This window comes from Nyctereutes procyonoides, unplaced genomic scaffold (assembly GCF_905146905.1).
Source record: "Nyctereutes procyonoides isolate TBG_1078 unplaced genomic scaffold, NYPRO_anot_genome, whole genome shotgun sequence".
Lineage (NCBI taxonomy): Eukaryota > Metazoa > Chordata > Mammalia > Carnivora > Canidae > Nyctereutes > Nyctereutes procyonoides.
Genome location: NW_026575051.1, coordinates 13,304,173 through 13,318,343, shown reverse-complemented (window position 1 = coordinate 13,318,343; position 14,171 = coordinate 13,304,173). Strand labels below are relative to the sequence as shown.

At 34.0% G+C, this 14,171-nt stretch overlaps 1 protein-coding gene across 7 annotated transcripts in view; it reads left to right on the top strand.

Moving 5' to 3' along the window:
• The window catches only part of SUPT3H (SPT3 homolog, SAGA and STAGA complex component), a 529,439-nt gene that overhangs the window by 382,946 nt on the left and 132,322 nt on the right, over positions 1-14,171 (top strand). For all 7 annotated transcript variants that reach the window (XM_055329937.1, XM_055329935.1, XM_055329936.1 and 4 more), the window contains 2 exons: positions 2,059-2,149; positions 6,105-6,244. In XM_055329937.1, coding sequence (XP_055185912.1) covers positions 2,059-2,149; positions 6,105-6,244 — 231 coding nt within the window. The remainder of the gene's footprint in view (positions 1-2,058; positions 2,150-6,104; positions 6,245-14,171) is intronic.

Genomic DNA, 14,171 nt, shown 5'->3' with positions numbered 1-14,171 from the left:
ATGTCTTTACTATCAATAAGCTATAATCTAGCTTAAAAAGTTGAAGAAGCAGAGTGTAAAGTTGGTGTGATTAGATGAGACTGAAAGATTTGTTAAAGTTGAGGTTTTTGCCTAGGATAAGACTCATGCAGTTGTATGTGGAATGGACCAAATGCAAAAGAACTGGCCAAGATGGCTGATTCAGTCATCAAGGCAAAATGTGGTGAACATGATGGCCCTGGAGGTGGATAGGAAGGCAGAATTCAGAGACATAGTAGATAGAGAGTGCAAACATGCAAGATTTGGCGACTTCATTATACTTAGAGGACCAAAGAGTAATAGACACTGTGCAGCAGTGGTGCTGTGAGGAAGGAGCTTGCTTTGGGCAGAAATGAGGATTTGGAGCCAAGGTCCTTTATGAAGGCAGTGGAGTTAGTATTATTACTTTATAGAATATGTCCAATCAACTTTCTTTTTCATGACAGAGTTAAAGAGGCTAACACGTAGAACAGTCCACACTGACACGTTTTCCTCCTTTTGGGAAAGTCAAGATTTAAAATCGTAGTGAAACTATAGGAGTCTATATTGACTGACAATGCCCCGCTCTTGTCCAAAAGGACTCTTAACCAGAATCCTTTCATCAGCTGAGAACATAGCCGTAATATGGTAGCTGCCACAGTTCTCCTCTTTCTCTTCAAAATAATAATAATACTTATATGCTGCCATGTTCCAAACAAAATTAAAGTTGTTTACATAGGTGTAATATAAGACTAAATAAAATCTAAAGTATTGAATGAAATCAGGGCAAAGAGCAAAGAAGAGGAGCAGAAGAACTATATACAGGTGCATGTTTTTTCTCTTCATAATTTCAGTTTATATTCAAGCAGTATTTATCGACTGTCTACTATATTGCACTAGGCACCTTCACTCATTCTTTCATTTATCCCTCCCAGTGGTTCTGTATGGTAGGTACATTTAAAATGATATATGATATTTAAAATCATAAAGAAACTGAAGTCTAAAGCTTATGTTCTACTTCTGGCCCTACTAAGCTCTAGTTGTAAGACTGTTTTTAGCCTGTTGCCCTGTATTTGAAAAGGAGATGATTTCTGTATTTCAGGGTTGATGAAATAAGATGCATGTAAAAGAGCTTTGTAAAATATACTATATTTCAGCCATAATTAGGAATCTTAAACCTAAAGGTCAGGAACCAGTTATAATACAACCTAAGTGTAAGCACACAACAAATTACAAAGTATTATCAGTTACCTTTAAAGTTAAGCAGTATTATGGTCTTCCTTTTTTAAAAAAATTTTATTTGTTCATCAGAGACACAGAGACACGGGTAGAGGAAGAAGTAGGCTCCATGCAGGGAGCCCGATGTGGGACTCAATCCCGGGTCTCCAGGATCACGCCCTGGGCTGAAGGTGGCGCTAAACTGCTGGGCCACCCGGGTGTCCCAGGTCTTCTAATAAACCTACAGAAAACCATCAAGACCCAACTATCGTTCATCAGCTTTGAGTCCCATGAAAACATATTTCTCAGATTATACAATGTTTTCCAGAAATATAAAACATAAACCAACTCTTCTAAATAAAAACGATTTCCAGAGAATAAATAATGAAAAATAATGAAATGAAAAATAATGAAAAGGAAACTTGTTTGGCTTTTTAAAGCAGTTGGTACCAAATCCTTGTCTAGATGTTTATAAATCACTTTAAAAATAAAATTTGGTCTTGAATGTGTACAAAATTCCATCAAGTTGGGAGAGTTCTCTTAGTATGGAGAGTGTGATGTTTATCACAATCTTCAGGAAGAATTTAAAACTTTTTATAAGACAAAAGAAAGCAATTACTGTAATTCTGGAGCATTTGGATACTTACAAATGAAAAATGCTTTTAAAAATGCTTGTATTTTAGCTTTCATGTTTAATATGATGACATCTCTCATTCCACAGTATTATGCTAAGAATTGCTGTATTTTTCCGAGCAATCCGAGAATACAAGTTTATTTGTTATCATATTCTATAATCAGTAAAGTGAATGTATGTATAAGATTTCTTATTTTACATTTTAATAGAAAAAACTTAGAAGACTACTAAAGTACATGTTTTTCCGAGACTACAAATCCAAGATCGTCAAGGGCATAGATGAAGATGACCTTCTGGAAGGTAATCTAAACAAAACACTAAAGTTCGAGCAATGTGACATGTGTGCATTGGGTGACACACTAATACAATGTCAGTGTGGACATTCCCATCACCATCACGGTAAAATGTATGTTTCTGTGAAATAATGTAGCTTAGAAATTACCCAAATATCTATTTAGTTGGCAGTTAAATCTTGTGATTTTCTATTACATGGCTTCATAGTAATCTGTTATGTCAGTTCTTCTAATCATATGGCTTGTTTTATATCATAATGTCATGAAACTGAGAAAATATGTTGATTCAAAGCATAATTGATCTTAGCAAGCATAATTTTTCTGTCGTAGGTGTAGGAAGCCAGAACTGTTATTATATATCTCTGAAATTGACATATGGGTTTTTCTTAATTTATTATAGAAAGTATATGATATGCAGTATGATGTAAAGTCACCTCATTTTGGAATGTTATTACTGTGCTGTTTGACATCTTACCAACAGCCTAACGCAGAATAGAAAATTTTCCTTATCTGATTTTCCAGCTCAATTCCCATTTCATAATATTTAGAAAAAAATAATGTTGCAGTATTAAGCAGTGTTAATCCAAAAACAGAAATGTACTAAACAATACTGAGTCCAAATAAATACATATGTTTTAGAATAATTCATATTTTTCATTGAATATAGTCACTGCATAGAGGTTATCCATTGCTAATAAATACATTGATAAATAGACAAACTCTACTGGATTAAGAACTTCAAAGAACTGTTCAAAACTAACTGAAGAGTTAACAAATTTTGGCAGTAAATTTTGATTTATCTTCAACAAGTCACCAAGTGTAATAACCATGCAAGAAAGAAGGAAGGAGAGAAGAAAGGAAAGAAAAGAAAGGAAGAGGAAAAAAAATTCGTCCAATGTTTAGTCAGTGTTACCTATTTAATATTCCTGCAATTCTCATAGCATAGAATTTCTAAAGAACAGTTCTCCAAATGAATTTAAACACTTCATTTTTGGAGAGCATAAAGAATACAGACTTGAATTTCAGTCAGTCTTGGTTCTCTGCTTTCTCTTTATGTGATCTTGAGGATCAGTTTTCTCATAAGTCAAAAATTATACCACCTACCATGGTGGAGTTCTCATGAGAATTTAACATAATGTATGAAAATCACCTGATACATCCCTGGCATTGAATAAACAATAGCTTTTAATACCAAATTTTGAACACCAAGAAGCCCAGAGTGGTGAGACTAGTATTCAATTGTACTAACACCATCATATCAGTCTTATGTCCTCTCCTCATTTATTTCCAATCTCATCTATATTTTCATTTAAATTTTCTAGTTTTCTGTGCATATGAAGTTTTAAAATAGTTGATATATAACCTATAAGATAAAATACTCCAGTAAAATATATCTAAGGCTAAGGTGGGACTTTGAGAATGGCCATACAAGGATAACCTCTTACCCCAGTGAACCACATTTAAATGGTAAAAATCTTAAAAAGTAATGGTTTAAAATCTCCTGAAATTGTCCTAAGGGTATAGAGCAAATGGAGAAGTACATATTTAAGAAAATTCAAGTATTGAGGAGACCAGTTGCATGCTCACAGCTGTGCACGCTGAAGAACAACTTCTGAAGCCACATACTGTGAGGGAAAAAGATTTTATTGAACCAGTCTAGCCAAATCACTAAACAAATAAACAACCAAATAAGCAATCAATGACAACAAGCCATAGAAAGAAGAGGGAATTATTATTTAGAATTGCTACAAGATAAAATGTCCATTTTCCACAACATTAACCACTGAATACCAGAGAAGCAAAAAAAATACATAAATAAAAATGTGTAATCCATAAAAAGGGAACAAAAAGCAGACAACACAGACTGCCTTTGAGGGGGCCCAGACGTTGGACTTAGCACACAGAAACTTCAAAGTAGCTACTATAAATGTGTTTAAAGAAAAAAGAAAACCATTTTTTTTAAGGATCAAAAGGAAGGTAAGCTTACAGTGTCTCACAAAACAAAATATCAATTAAAAGAAATTAAGGAATAAACTTGTCATGATGAGCACTGGATGTTGTGTGGAAATGTTGAATCACTATACCATACACCTAAAACTGATATTATATCCAGCCAAACTATCTTTTAAAAGTAAAGGCAAAATAAAATATATTCCCAGATAAACAAAAAACTGGAGTGAATTTCTTGGTAGCAAATCCATGTAAAAAATATGAAAGTAAGTTCTTCAGGCTCAAGCAAGTGGCACCAGACAATAATTTGATTCCATACACACACACAAAAACAAACAAACAAACAAACAAAAAAACAAAGTACTTGTAAAGGTAATTATGCAGGTAAAATATAAGAGATGATATAATTGCATATTTGTCCTTTCTTGCCTTAACTGGTTCTAAAAAACAATGTATAAAACAATATATAATTGTAAATGTTGAGTCTATAACATGTAGATATGTAATATATTTGACAGTAACAACATAAGTGAGGTGGGTAGTAACAAAGCCGTATTGGAGGAGGGAGTGACACAAGATGGCTGCTCATATTAAAGAAAGAAATGAAAAGAAGTAGAAATGGTAAATACAATGATTAACCAATTCTATAAATATCTACCTGTGAAAACACAAACTACTTAAACTGAATCTAGAAGAAATAGAAAGCCTGAGTAGACCTATGGCAAGTAAATTCCTTGAATTAGTAATTTTAAGACTTCCCCAAGGAAAAGCTCAGGCCTAAATGACTTCGTGATAAATTCTACCAAATGTTTAAAGGACCATTAACACCAATCCTTTCCCAGCTCATTCTACAAGACTGGTATTATTCTCATGTGAAAACCAGAATAAGTCGTGAGGGAGGGGCATCTATGAATGAGATTAGTGCCCTTCCAAGAAGAGACACAGGAGAGCTTCCTTTTGCTCTCTGCCACGTGAAGATAGGAGAGGATAGCCTGCCAGTACCTGATCTTGGACTTTACAGCTTCTAGAATTGTGAGGAATATTTGTTTTTCAGCAATCCAGACTGTGATATATTTATATGTTTATTATAGTCTATAAACTGACCAAGATAGCCATGTAGGGAAAACCCACAGTAAACATTCCTACTTAATGGTGAAAGATTGGATGCTTTCACCCTAAGATATTTGGGTTTTCTTTATTTGGTATCTGCACATGTATTTTATAACTTAAAAAAATAATCTAGTTTTTTCTCCCTAATTCACACTGATATTTATGTATTAAGCTATTAATAACCTATTGCAATATTACACTCCTTCCTGACCTTTTGCAATAACTTTTTTTAAAGTTATATTTTGCTTTTAAATAAGTATGATGGTTTTACCTCTTAAGAGAAAAAGAGTAAGATCTTGTCCCTTTACACTTGAAATGTATTGCCACAGCAAAATATGTCATACTCCTTTTAATTTCAGATCTCAATCTTGATGTTGTTTATGTATATCTTTGTTTTTATTTATTTTCTTAATTAGGCTTCCTATAGCAGGATTCTTTCTCTAAATGTGAGAGAATTCCTTTCTCTTTTTTTTTTTCTTGGTAAGGAATTTTTTTAAAAAGATTTTATTTATTCATGAGAGACACAGAGAGGCAGAGACATAGGCAGAGGGAGAAGCAGGCTCCATGCAGGGAACCCAATGTGGGACTTGATCCTAGCACTGCAGGATCATGTCCTGAGCAAAAAGCAGGTGCTCCACCACTGAGTCATCCAGGCATCCTGTTAAGGAATTTTAATCTGTCCCTTCATACTTACTATGTTAATTGACAATTTAGTTTTTTGATACAAATAAATGATTTAATTCTGCATGGCTTATGCTTTTGTTTTGGATGCAAAGATTCTCCCTTTAAAGATTATTTTGATAGAACTCTCAATTCTGAATTTCACATGCAGTATTCAATACATGTAATGATTGGTGTTGAGTGTTAAGCTTTTTTTTTTTCCTTTCCTTATGTTCATGAAGACAAATTGAGTGGCAGCAGTAATGCAAACAAAAGACAGAAAATCGCCCAAGATTTTCTCAACTCTATTGACCAAACAGGAGAACTCCTGGCAATGTTTGAAGATGATGAGATTGATGAAGTTAAACAAGAAAGAATGGAGGTACAGTATACTCTTCCCTCTTACAGTAATATAGCCATTGCACCACTTATGCCATTTGGTTCTGTTCTTAGGCTCTTTCATTGTTGTCTGAATTGCCCAGAACAGTGGTTGCATGTTCAAAGGCAGGATGGTATGGTGGAGTAGCCCAAAAGAAGATGTCCAACTCTGCCTTCACACAAAAATAACTTTGGGAGACAACTTCAGTTGTCTGAGATTTCCCTAAGCTTCCAGCTCGTTCTAACTTTTACTGATATTATTTTATTCCAAACTTATTTTTTTGTTCCAGATCACCCCTGTTATCTTTGTGGGCAGAGGTCATTTTTCCCGCTTTTGCGTTGGCACATAGCATGAAGAGCTATCTTTCAGGCTATGAATGGACTTAGTAGCTGAGGTGGTATTCAGGGCAATTACATGCTTCATAACCCTGTAACACAAAGGTAGTAACATGTGTTTGGATTTCCTGTATATGTTTTCACGACAAATATGAAAATTGTGTGCCTTCTATTTGCCTAAGCTATTTATTCATAAAATTATTGTTTCCCTGTATATATATTCAAAAATAAAAATAATGACTGATTTTTTTGGAGTGCTTTCCAAAATACAAAGCAGTATTCTTATCACTCTTATTATACTTTTATATGTAAAAAAAAAAAAATCTGTTTTTCCCATTCTCTTTAAATTGGGCAAGAGAGGTAATTCCAGAACTCCAAAAGATCATGCTAAGTGCCTGCTTTATCATAATCTCTATTCATGCTAAAAATATAATGATTTCATGTTAAATTCTGGAAGAAGTCCAATAGACATACATTCTTTATAGACATACATTCTTTATAAACTTTAACAACCTTCTTTAAAGAATTAGTATACTTAGATCATAAACTGTGATCTAAAGGCAATGTTCTTTTTAAGTATCAATTACCTTAGAAATGTGTGGTTATCTTGGTTTGGGGCAACTGCAAATGGTTTTATTTCAACTTCGCCGTGGGCCAAAATCATGCTAAGTTGTCCAAAGCAGATGATAAACATATACTTTTGATGTCATTATGGACTAAACAGGATATGATTATTTAGTGGCATGGTTTCATTTATGATGCATTATACAGAGAGCAAATATTGTTTATGCTTTTTTAAAAAACATTTTTATATTATACTAATGGGCATTAAGAAAGATTCATTAAGGAAGGACTCTACGTGAAACATTAATAAAATAGAAGAAGTATCTTTTCAATTTTGATGGGAAAATCTCTGTCAACCAAGCCCACTGCCTGGAAGGGCATTCCACAATCAAGGAGCAGAGAAGAAATGGAGCATGCTGTAACACTAAGCTCATAATAGTAGGCTACTGTAGGCTTAGAAAAATGATGAGTCAAGGTACAAGTTAAAATCAATAAAATATCTGGAAAGGCAGGAGAGGAAAAGCTTGGGAACAGTTATATACCTCTTCCCTGTAGTAATATATTACATAGTGGTAATTAGGATAATAAAATATCAACAGTTGGTAAAAGTGGTAACAATGCAAGTCAGCTACATTTATAATAAAAATCAGATTGACAGTTCTTTAAGCTTCCTATCATAACTAAAATCTTCTCTAACCAAGCTAACAAAGAGCAATTTTGAGATTGTACTCACCCAAATAACAGAGTTTACTGAATAAAAAATGCTGAAGTTATGGACATAACTCTAGACAGTAGAAAGTAGAACCATTAAGAGCATCAGCCCTGCCTGCTTCTAATTTGACAGGTTATAGTTTCAAGCGTAAACCACAACTGCAGCAGTCCATATGAAACCACTTTGGACTCACAGACTGCAATCTCTTCTTTTAAAGCGCAGTGGAATAATCAGTCCTGGCATCACTCTGTGATTTCATTTTTCTCTAAGCATCACTTACTGTTGTAGAAATTTCGTTTGCTACCTTCTTCCCAAGAATGTATGAAAATGGTAAAAAAAGAAAAAAAAAGAAAAAGAAAATGGTATAGACCTACCAACAAAGCTTATTATTGTTTTGCTTTCTTTTTCTTCTCATTTAAATGTAATTTAGAAGAGAAAAAAATTTATGGACCTAAAAACTCACTTGAGATCCTAGCTTTTTCTTAAAGCATTGAGTCAACACACACAAAAAATGAGTTCTTTCCTCTTGTTTTAGGTGATTTCTATGTGTGCCCGGCTTTGTGTTTTGCTCATAATTTACTTTATCAGTATTAAATATTATATGACTCGAGATAGAAAAAGTCTGGATTTTTACTTCTGTTTCTACTTGCTTGTCCTTTATCATGGCAGTGAACTAACTCTTACCCTTATTTTAGTTTCCCTCCAGCACCAAATTTTTAACACTTGGGTATATGTATAGTAGAGATGATCCACTGTCTCTGAAGATCCTTCCAAATTATCAAATAAAGATTATATAATGTTCAGAATTGCTTTTAAGGGGCTAGGAAGGAGAAGGGAATTTGGTAAGCATAATAATGCATATAAATGATCACAACTCCTCTCAACTCCTCCACTTCACCTCCACCCCAGAATGACACAGGTGTGTTTTACTGTTGATCTGTTTCTTACTTTCTAAATTTTTGAGCGTTAATTAAATGTGGCTGTGTCAACCAAAGGCCAAGAGAGTGATCACAAAAAGCTGCAGATAGCTTTGGGGCTTTGGATTCTTTATTTTTAAATATTTTATTCATTTGTTTGAGCAAGAGAGAGAGAATGTGTGCACAAGAGCAGGAGGGGCAGAGAGAGAAACAGACTCCCTGCTGAGTGCGGAGCCTAACTCTAGGGGCTCGATCCCAGGACCCTGAAATCATGGCCCAAGCCGAAGTCAGACACTTACCCTACTGAGCCAGACAGGTACCCCAACTTTGGGTTTTCTTAACATAGTAACTATAGGCCCTCACAGAAGAGCCTTGCCTAACACCCAGCTGCTCTACTCTAAGGGAACCTGAGAAGCTCAAGTTTATCATCAATTGAGTAAAATATCTGGTCTAATAAACTACTAGGTTTGTGAAGGGTATGTAAACAGAATGCTTAAAAAGTTGGGTGACCTCTACCTTCTGACTAATCCTCAAGTCAATAAAAGTAAACATTTATAAAAGAGTTCATTACCATTCTGTATGAACTATCTCAGAGTAAAGAAAATAAGGAAAACTCAGTAAATTTTACATTTAATATAATGTAATCTCATTTATGAATATGGATGCAGGAATCTTAAAATATTAGCAATTTTAAATTGGCAGTAATATAATAAGAAATGTGCTATGACCCACTAAGATTTTTTTCATGAAATCAAGCATGCTTAATATTAGAAAATATGTTAGTGTTATATACCCAATAACTAGGTCAGAGGAGAATACTCGTATGATCCAGAGGTAATACAAGACATTGGACAAAATTCACTTTCTATTTTCTTTAGAGAACAGAAACCTCCATATCAACGTAACCTTAATACTTGTGTCAGAATAAATTCAGGTAGATTAAAGCACTATATATAAAAAGTAAAGCCATTAAAAAAATAGAAATAAACACAGATAAATATTAATTTGGCGATGTGGAAGGACTTTCCAGGCTTCTGTTTTCCAAACAAGCTTTAAAAGAACTACTCCTCAAGATGTTAACAGGTGCACTGGTGGGGGTGGGTGGAGTCTATTTTCAAATAAATTTGTGAAACCCTAAATTAAGAATTTGAAGAAATTTCTTCTAGGATGTTTCGTTTCAGAGGCTTTTATATGCAAGTATATATTATGAATTTTTCAATAGTGGAAATAGAATCTATTAAAGTCTTCTGAAAAGAAAGCCCGTTTTGGAGATAAAAAGAACCACTAAGGAAATGGCAGTTAAATTTGATATAAAAATTATATAAGTTGGGGATGCCTGGGTCTCTCAGAGGCTGAGCATCTGCCTTCGGCTAAAGGTGTAATCCTGGGATCCGGAATTGGGTCCCACATCGGGCTCCTTGTGGGGAGCCTGTTCTCCCTCTTCCTATGTCTCTACATGCCTCTCTGTGTCTCTCATAAATAAATAAATAAATAAATAAATAAATAAATAAATAAATAAATAAAATCTTTTAAAAATTTTAGAACTTGTATATGTCAGAAAAAGAAAGACAAAATTGAAAAACTAATGTAAAAATGTGATAATATATTATTATATATTTATATAGCTCTTTTAGCCAATAAGAAAACATTCCAGTAGAAAAATTGGCAAAGCATAATAATGGATAAATCACAGAAAGAGAAATAAAAATGACTGATCTGCTTGCTTGTAATGAACCAATGCCATTTTTGCTTATAAAACAGTCAAGTGTAAGTTGAAATTGGGTACACATTAACTGTTGGTAGAAATGAAATTTGATAGAAATCAGAAAGTACTTAAAAATGTCAACTAGAAGCGTTCATATACTTCAACCCAGTAAACCCACATTTGGTAATTTCTCTTCAGAAATTTTGATCATATGCATATTACACTCAAGGCTGTTCACCTACTTTTTATAATGGTGGAAATGGGACAAGAGAGAACATTATTACCCAATGATAAAGGAATGTGTCACACATTAGAAATTAAGACTGTAAGGATATATACCCACATGCTAACTAACAGTGGGTGTCATCAAGTAAATTGAATATGTAAATTTATGCTGTTTTGATATTACATATTTATCATTTATGTTATGTTTCTTTTAATCTCCAATTGATTTCCCTTATTCTATAGTTTACCTTTTCATTTTTCCCTCATCAAAAGTGTTTAGTTTATGCATGGTGCTACAAGGTTATGCTCTAGCTTCATATTCTACAATTGAGGAATAGGAGAATATAACCGTACAATGTCATACAGACTATATTCAGAGCTACAACACTGATCTAAGAAGTTTAAAATAGTTAACATTTTCACATGACTGCAGTGAACAAAAAATCCAATTCAAATGAATTAAACAGAGAAATAGTTAAGGTAAACAACCAGAGGTAGGTTTGCCTTCAAGCAAGGATTGATATTGAGGGTCACAATATGTCACTGGATTTATACATTTCCCTATAATTCTCTTTCCTGTCCTTTTCCATTTTTGTTGGCCTAGTCTTTGGGCTGACTGATCTCACAGGGACACTAATGCTCTAGGTCATGATAGAATGCCTTTGTCCAAGATTGACTCTGAAAATGATTAAGTCATGAGATCTTCTGAAACCCCTACCATTCCCAGCAGCTAATAGGATGACATGTTCTAATTGGCTTAGCCTAAGTCATATGTTCCCTAAAGCTGAAAGTGCATTCAGCCCCTCACAAAGGTATGCATCCCTGGAGCTTTAGGAAAAAGAAATGAATGCTGGAGAGGCAGCCTCAAAGCTCTGTGAGTGTAGAATATCATACATTATGACAGCAAGTATGGATAGAGTGATGCATTACAACTTTGAGTCTGCTCAGATCTCTAGGCAGTATTCCCTAAGAGACAGCATGTAGAATGAGTAGAAATCATTTTTTTTTTAATTCAAGCAAATCATCCATCCTTCCTTCCGCTCTTAAACTCATTTGGTATTTATTCATTGAGACTCTTTTGTAAGTCACTCTACTGCCCTTTGAGGTTATTACTATAAAAACAGACAAAATATGGCTTTGCCTTCATAGCCCTGTTGTGATAACTGGCAAATCAAGAGATGACTGCATGCCCTGTTAAGGGGAATACAGGTTCAATAAATGGTTTGTTATTAGCATTTCAATTTGGTCTTGAATTTTGAAACTTTTTGGTGGATTATCGGTTGTGTGATGGAGCCCTGTATTTTCTTTTCACTTGCTATTTTATTTGAAATTGAGTTAATTCTGACGTAAAGCACATTACTTTTTAAGAAATTGTTATGGCTAGCTTCAGGCAGGGCCATAGAATTAGCACCAGTGTGGTTTGCTGAAGAGGGCATGAAATAGAACAGAGCTAGGGTACATTTTAAAACCTGAAACTGGAGTATGTCAGGGTTGGACTCTGACAGATATTCATCAAGAGAATACATTAGTATGTCTGCTTATTCTTTTGAAGGTAATTTTTGGTTATATAATTGAAAAATACTTTATGAAATCATTCTTTAGGGGATATTAATAGAAATACCTCCCCCAAAAAACCTTTGATAATTCCAGATACACAGAGTAGAATTAATGTAATTTAGTATATGTTCTTCTGGCCTAGAAACTGAAAAAGAGGGAGTATTGCATGACTTTAGGAGAACCCAAAAATAGGTATAAAGTGTCGCTCTGAAACTGATTTCCATTCCTGACTTTTTGGAATCTATGAAATTATTTTGTAGCCATAGCTGGAGCTCTCTTCTGATTATGTAATGGTAAATATCTATATATTCATTGCCATAAAAGCTTGTCTAAACTTGAGGAAGGTGTCTTCTGGGGCAGAGATTTTTCATTAATGACACGAAAAGTTAGAGATCTTATAAAAATAGAACATTCCCTAAATTACCCAAGTCCTTATCATTCTGTGACTTAATATAGTAAGATATTTGAGGATTCTTAAGGGATTCTTTTAGACTTTCCTTAACCATATGTACTATAGGCTCTGAGGGTAGAGCCAGACTTTTGCTTTAATTAGAGCACTCCATATATTAGGTGTGAAACTAGAAGTAGTTGGGTTTTGTTGTTTTTTTTTTTAATTGTTCTCTGTTATTGCAAGATGTTTAATCTCTTGGGTTATGCTTTGTTATAAAAAAAATTTAGAGCAAGATTGGCCAAATGACTACCATCTTTATGATAAAAATTTTAGTATCATTCCCATTTTCTCAGACCTATTTAGAATTTTTTGCTATTAGTCTCTGGGTGAAATTTAAAAGATTTCTTCTCATTGACCTTTCCCTAGACTACTGGGGAGCTAAATACATGGTGACAGTATTGAAACAATACTCATAGTAATCATTCTTTCCCTGATCCAAATCAGGATTTAGAATTTGATACCCACAAGTATCTTTTGTTATGGGGATAGAATATTTTAAATCAGAAATTGGTAGTAAAATATAGGAACAGTGATTGCCATTCACTTCCACCTTCCCACATAAAGGAGTTTCAATTTTTAGTAAAACAGAGAACCATTTTTGAGGGTAAAGATACACACTGACATTGCAAACTAAACATTTGTGTCTACTAGTGGTAATGCATGTGTGCAGGCCTCACTGGGCTGCTGTGTTTAGTCTTGCATAAATGGATATTTGACTAACACATCTGATTATACCATTCAATTAGGTTTTTATGGAATCAATCAATATTTTCTTTCTCAAATAATTTCAGTTTGTTCTTTTTAAAATGATATCCTTCTCTTTTAAAAGATACATTACAAGGGTTTTCTTAGAGATCAGTCCACCAACTTGTTTATAAAACACCTTGGCAGAGAAGAGTTTTAAAATATCATTGAATTTAAGAACACCACAAGATTTACCACTAATTTACATTTAATGTTTATAGTTCTCAAATTGTGGCTGTTGTAATAACCAAAATATTTTTGCCCTGAATATTTTGTGGATTATATTTCCCTATTCTTTCTTCTTCATCCACATTCCCCACAGTAGGTGGGCAGATTGTTGTTACACAGTCTGGCTTTTATTTATCTGAATTGGTTTAATCTCAACAAGTTAGTAATTCTAAATATGAAAATAAATGTATCCTGTGGCAAGATTTTTGTCTTTTTAATGCTGTAGTTTATTTCATGGAATTAACAGATCATTGCTTGTTTGGTATAGATAATTTCCCTTTATTCCTTTTTTGCATCCATGTTCAGGCACTGCCTTGAGTTCTGATTGCTGCCACTTCATGACATCGTGCCAGTCAGACTGTTTAATGCAGTTACACTTATTCCTAGATCATTGAATTCCTAATTTAGAAATAAGAATTCTAGGGATCCCTGGGTGGCTCAGTGGTTTGGCGCCTGCCTTTGGTGGGGTGGCATGGTCCTGGAGTCTCAGGA